The 6371-nt window shown below is 41.2% G+C and overlaps 1 protein-coding gene across 1 annotated transcript; it reads right to left on the reverse strand.

The window, feature by feature from the left end:
- Positions 1-2273: 2273 nt before the first annotated feature.
- On the reverse strand, positions 2274-5746 carry LOC101898809 (uricase). The gene is made up of 3 exons (XM_005176175.4): positions 5384-5746; positions 2995-3315; positions 2274-2924 (listed from the first exon to the last, which is right to left on the reverse strand). Exons 1-3 carry the CDS (start codon positions 5592-5594, stop codon positions 2440-2442), a joined length of 1017 nt encoding a protein of 338 aa, XP_005176232.1. The 5' UTR covers positions 5595-5746; the 3' UTR covers positions 2274-2439.
- Positions 5747-6371: the final 625 nt, after the last annotated feature.

Raw genomic sequence — 6371 nt, forward strand, 5'->3', positions numbered from 1 at the left:
CAAAAGCGAAATCTTCCAATATGGATTTGAACATAAGGAGGTTTCTAACATACTGTAGTGTTGTAGGGTATAACATAGTCGGCCCCGCACGACTATAGCCTTTGCTTAATTGTTTTTTTTGGTTAGGAAATTTCGGATTTATTATCTTGGATTACTTAAGAATATTTTTTTTTTCAATTACCATCAGAACGTGGATTTGTTCAGCCATATGGCTATTTAGTGTATATACAGAGTGAGATGAAAAAACTGCAACCAACTTTAGACTGCTGTAATTTCTAAGCCACTCGTTCGACAGCTGTTAAATGTATTACAGTGACAGCTCATTATATTGTTTACAAGCGTACAAAAGCATTTTGGTGAGAATTTTCCAGAAAAAAAAATTATTCGTGATAGAATTCAAGAGTGATAGTGTGATTTCTTTATATTTGGTTGGAAAATCACAAGTGGATATGGTTAGAGCACTTCAGCATTTAAATGTGAATAAATCTTTTAGGTCTCGTACCATCGCTCGTTAACGTGATACTGGTAGCGTAGGCCGACCGCAAGGAAATGGACGGAAGAAAGCAGCAACATCAGCAGAAATGGTTCGAAAAGTAAAAAAGTAAAAAGTAAATGATCGTAACCCGCGCCGCAGTAGCCGAAAAATGACACGTGAGCTGAACATATCGCAATATTCCATTCGGCAAATATTGAAAAATGAGCTCGGGGTTAAGCCATTTAAATTCCAAAAAGTGTAAGAACTTACACCGCAACGGAAAGAAAATAGACTCAAAAGAGCTGCTTCGCTTGGCCGAAAGTGGTGAACTGCCGAATTTGGTTTTCTCCGATGGAAAACCATTCGTTTTCCAGCAGTTTGTAAACAAACAAAGTGATCGTGTTTACTTGCCAAAGAGGTCAGCTGAAAATGTGCACCTTCGGTTGGTCACCAGAACTCAAGATCCGCCCATGGTGATGGTGTGGACCGCCATAACAGCCGATGGTCACTCTTTGTTCGTATTAATCGACCGTGGCATCAAAATAAATGCCGAATATTATTGCGAAAATATTCTGAAGGGTGTACTAAAGCCTTTGGCACGCAAACATTTTGGCCGCAGACCTTAGAGATCCCAACAGGACTCAGCACCATCGCACTCAGCACGCGCCACCCAAGAATGGTTACAAAATCAGGTTCCTTGCTTCATTTCCAGCGCACAATGGCCACCAAAATCTCCGGATACCAATCCATTGGACTATTGTGTCTGGAGTATTTTGGAAGGAAATGTTGGCTTTAAAAAATACCAAAGTGTCGATCACCTCAAGCAAGCGCTTCGCCGGGAATGGGCCAAAATACCGCAGAGCAACATTCGGGCATCATGTGACGGTTTCAATGGCCGTTTGAAGGCCATAACTCGTGCCAAAGGTGACCAATTCGAAGAAATCTAAACCTATTCTAAAATTTATTTCCGACATTTGTTGCCGAATACCGAATGTAGCTGTTACATTAGGGTGTATACGATGACATGGACCAGCATAGGTAACTTTGGTCATAAGCCAATACACTATTCAAATGCGAAACTTAAAAAAAATCGATGTGTAATGTAGCTAAAATCATCAAAATTTCGAATATCGGGAGGTACCGTTATATGGGGGCTATACCAAAACGTGGACCTACATGGCCCATTTTCAATACCAAAATTCCTGCAGACATAATATTTGAGCAAAATTATATAAAATTACTTCATTTGATTTCCACAGACGGACAGACGACAGGCCCTCCATACTATGGTGGAGGGTATAATAATGAAAAAATTATGGCGCTTGACTTTGTTGCAGTTTTATTATCTCACCTTGTATACTTAAAACCGACAACATCCAAGAAATCTTAATCCGAAATTTCAAATAAAGTACAAGCGGCGAGAACTTGCCCCTGTATTTAGGTTTTGAAGTCAACTTTCAAAACGCCGATACACGTGTCTTCTATTTTTAGCTCTACTTTCATAATCTGCTGGATTTTTCTTGTAACTATTTTTTGCGTTGCACTGTGTAATCAAGAAAGTTATAAGAATATGGTTTAGCAGCCGCAACTCTGTTGTTATTTTTAAGTCATTGTCTAGCGAACGGTTTATCTATTATTCAAAATTCCATTCTTTGAATCATCTTCGGCAATGACAACTGTTATAAGAACAACAAATCATAAAGAATCCATTCAGCTACCGAGTAACCCCCACTTCAAAATAGGTGTTAATTCCACGAGCAAACATCCAAAACCCAACATAATTTCAACAATCTAAACATTTCATTACAAACTTTTTTTTTATTATTATTATTGAGAACATAAGATATGAATAACAAAAAAAAATAATTTCAAAACTTAAAATCATAACCGCAACCGTAAGACATAGCCAAAAATAACATTCCATAGAATTCCGCCAAAAAAAAGAGAAAAACAATGCCTTTGCTTTACAAATGACTGGCGATATCTTTGCGTGCCAATTGGGCATAGATGGTACCATGTGGCTTGTCGACGGGAATAAAGACTTCATTATTCTCGCCGGGTACAACGGCCTGGAAGGGCTTAGTGTCGAAATTGAAATAATGTTTATTTGGCATTGTCATCGAAATGACCGAAACTTCTGGCAGGGTGTCCAAAACTTCTTTCTCGGTCAAGTACAGGGTGTGTTGTACCGAGGGGGAGGAGGTGCCAACATTTGGATCACCGGCAAATTGCCGGATAATAATGTTCTTGACAATGTTCCAGGATTTACAGAACAGGACCTTATCGGTGTTGGAATATTCCCAAGAGCAGTCAACGACGGTACTGAAAATGCGATCATATTGATCGGGCAGCGAACGGAACTCATCGTTGACAAAGTTGACGAAGGACGATTGTGTGGTCTTCAAGACACGCAGGCCACGAATGCCACTAATGACAGTTTGCTTGGGATCTGTAAGGAATTTTCAAAATTTTGTTATAAAATTATATGTTGCCATAATTTGGTCCCATTTCTCACTCACCGGTCCTCCTCAGCACCACATCGCAGTAACGAATTTCGGTGGGTGTAAAGATGAAGGCATGATTATGTCTGGCCCTGTTATTGATGTTGGTGTAATTACAGTTACCATTGCCTTCTTGACAACCGGTCTCTTCGGCACTGACTCTCTGCCATGGATACTCCTCAACATGGATATGAACTTCCTCGACATGGGCATATTTCTGCATGAAATGACGTGCCAACAGAAGGGCAAAGTTCTCAGGGTTTTCAATGCCATGCTTCTTGGCCAACAGATAGACGGTGTTCTTTTGCGAGTCAGTGGCCACAATATCGGAGTTATCGCCTAAAATGTGAGGAGAGGGGGGATTGTAAATCGGTTTCGTGATTTTTTCATCTAGAAAAAATTCAGGACCCACAGTTCACCCTGTTGGTCTGGATTTTTTCGTCCAGAAAAAATGTCGACCTCAGTTCCCTGAGGCCTGGATTTTTTCGTCCAGAAAAAATGTCGACCTCAGTTCCCTAAGGTCGGGATTTTTTGTCCAGAAAAAAATTGGCACCTCAGTTCCATGAGTTCGGGATTTTTTCGTCCAGAAAAAATGTCGACCTTAGTTCCCTGAGGCCTGGATTTTTTCGTCCAGAAAAAATATTGACCTCAGTTTCCTGAGGCCTGGATTTTTCGCCCAGAAAAAATGTTGACCTCAGTTCTCTGAGGCCTGCATTTTTTTGTCCGGACAAAATGTCGACCTCAGTTCCCTGAGGACTGCATTTTTTCGTCCTGAAAAAATTTCGACCTCAGTTCCCAGAGGCCTGGATTTTTTCTTCCAGACAAAATGTCGACCTCAGTTCCCTGAGACCAGATTTTTTTCGTTTAGAAAAAATGTCGACCTCAGTCGCCTGAGGCCTGCATTTTTTCTTCCAGACAAAATGTCGACCTCAGTTCCCTGAGGCCTGGATTTTTTCGTCCAGACAAAATGTCGACCTCAGTTCCCTGAGGCCTGCATTTTTTCGTCCAGACAAAATGTCGACCTCAGTTCCCAGAGGACTGCAATTTTTCGTCCAGAAAAAATTTCGACCTCAGTTCCCTGAGGCCTGCATTTTTTCGTCCAGACAAAATGTCGACCTCAGTTCCCAGAGGACTGCAATTTTTCGTCCAGAAAAAATTGCGACCTCAGTTCCCTGAGACCAGATTTTTTTCGTTTAGAAAAAATGTCGACCTCAGTCGCCTGAGGCCTGCATTTTTTCTTCCAGACAAAATGTCGACCTCAGTTCCCTGAGGCCTGCATTTTTTCGCCCAGACAAAATGTCGACCTCAGTTCCCTGAGGCCTGCATTTTTTCGTCCAGACAAAATGTCGACCTCAGTTCCCTGAGGCCTGCATTTTTTCGTCCAGACAAAATGTCGACCTCAGTTCCCAGAGGACTGCAATTTTTCGTCCAGAAAAAATTTCGACCTCAGTTCCCAGAGGCCTGGATTTTTTCGTTAAGAAAAAATGTCGGCCTCAGTTCTCTGAGGTCTGGATTTTTTCGTCCAGACAAAATGTCGATCTCAGTTCCCTGAGGTCGGGATTTTCGTCTAGAAAAAATGTCGACCTCGGCTATCTGAGGTCTGGATTTTTTGGTACAGAAAAAAATTTGAAATTTTTTCGGGACCTCATTTCCCTGAGGCCTGGATTTTTTTGTCCAGAAAAAATGTCGACTCAGTTCCCTAAGGCCTGTTTTTTTTCGTTCAGAAAAAATGTCGACCTCAGTAGCCTGAGGTCTGGATTTTTTTCGTCCAGAAAAAATGTCGACCTCAGTAGCCTGAGGCCTGGATTTTTTTTTGTCCAGAAAAAATGTCGACATCAGTTCCCTGAGGCGTGGATTTTTTCGTCCAGAAAAAATGTCAACCTCAGTTCCCTGAGGCGTCGATTTTTTCGTCCAGAAAAAATGTACCCTCAGTTCCCTGAGGCCTCCATTTATTCGTCCAGAAAAAATGTAGAACTCAGTCGCCTGAGGCCTGGATTTTTTCGTCCAGAAGAAATGTAGACCTCAGTCGCCTGAGGCCTGGATTTTTTCGTCCAGAAAAAATGTAGACCTCAGTCGCCTGAGGCCTGGATTTTTTCGCCCACAAAAAATATCGACCTTAGTTCTCTGAGGTCTGAATTTATTGGTCCAGAAAAAATTCGACCGCAGTTTTCTGAGGTCTGGATTTTTTCGTCTAGAAAAAATATCGACCTCAGCCGCCTGAAAAAATGTCGACCTTAGTTCTCTGAGGTATGGATTTGTTCGTCCAGAAAAAATGTCGACCTCAGTTTCTTGAGGCCTCGATTTTTTCGTCCAGAAAAATTGCCGACCTGAGGTCGGGATTTTTTCGTTTAGAAAAAATTCGGCACCTCAGCTCTCTGAAGTCCGGATATTTGTCACTAAAACTCACCATGGAAATAATCCTTTTTGCTGTACAACTTCAAATGCGTGCCAACTTCAAATTCCTTTATCGAATGCACTGGCCCGTCCCTCTTAACGTGCAGGATCTTGACAGCATCCTTGCCATAGCCATAATCGGATATAGCATATTGATGGGGCGCTTCACGGTCTTGGAAGCTCTTTCCCTTGGTGGTGGGTTTTTGCAATGGATTGGCGAACATGATGGAGCGCGGCAGTGGGCAGTATCCTTTAAATCTTTTAGCTCAAAAGTGAAATCTGTAGCCGATTTGAAGGTGACCGCTGCTGGAGATTCAACGGGAACACACAGTTTGATTCAGTTTCAGTCCAAGACTGATTACTCCAGTCAGCGCTGACAGCATCTTTATATTAGATCAGATAGCATCGTGTTATCGTTCTCGTTCTCATTCTCCTTCGTCCAATGTCAGGGATATCTAATAGTTGTTGTTGTTTCTATTGTTCACTAATATTTTGTTGTGTTTTGTTTATCTCAAGAAGTTGGGTGGAGATAACAACTAATTCCCGTGAAAATGAAATTCACTAAATCTCATCCGCGGAGATTCATAAAAGTAAATAACAATTATAAATTTACGTCAAAATTTCGTCTATCAGCCACCCATGGATGGCGGCTACCTTGGTTGCTGGGGAGTGTAGATTTTCTTGGTGTTAGCCTACTTTAATGGTTACTTTATCACTTTACTATTTGTTGTTTGATCCAATTTTTCGGATTAAGGAATTTTCCAAAATAATCTTGTGACTATTTTAGGGGGGGCGGGGGTTGTAGAAAGAAAATGGTAGGCACACGTTTGGATTTGGCTTTGATAGGCATTGTTTTGATTTTTGTAGCACTCATTAAAAGAGCAAGAGAAAACAACAATCTTGTAGATTAGTGTAATCTAAGAATAAACATCACGCCCACCCTCTATTTACTTTTTATTTCACAGAAATAAATAAAATGCATTCTGCTCAGATAAGAGTTG

Source organism: Musca domestica, unplaced genomic scaffold (genome assembly GCF_030504385.1).
Source record: "Musca domestica strain aabys unplaced genomic scaffold, Musca_domestica.polishedcontigs.V.1.1 3, whole genome shotgun sequence".
In the NCBI taxonomy this organism is placed as follows: Eukaryota; Metazoa; Arthropoda; class Insecta; order Diptera; family Muscidae; genus Musca; species Musca domestica.

What these genes read in the sequence shown, in the direction of transcription:
- LOC101898809 (XM_005176175.4), bottom strand. Translation starts at nt 5,594, where the DNA reads ATGTTCGCCAATCCATTGCAAAAACCCACCACCAAGGGAAAGAGCTTC. An exon ending in CAAAAAGGATTATTTCCATG is followed by an intron (nt 3,316 to 5,383) that starts GTGAGTTTTAGT and finishes CTCACATTTTAG; the next exon opens with GCGATAACTCCGATATTGTG. An exon ending in TGTGGTGCTGAGGAGGACCG is followed by an intron (nt 2,925 to 2,994) that starts GTGAGTGAGAAA and finishes AATTCCTTACAG; the next exon opens with ATCCCAAGCAAACTGTCATT.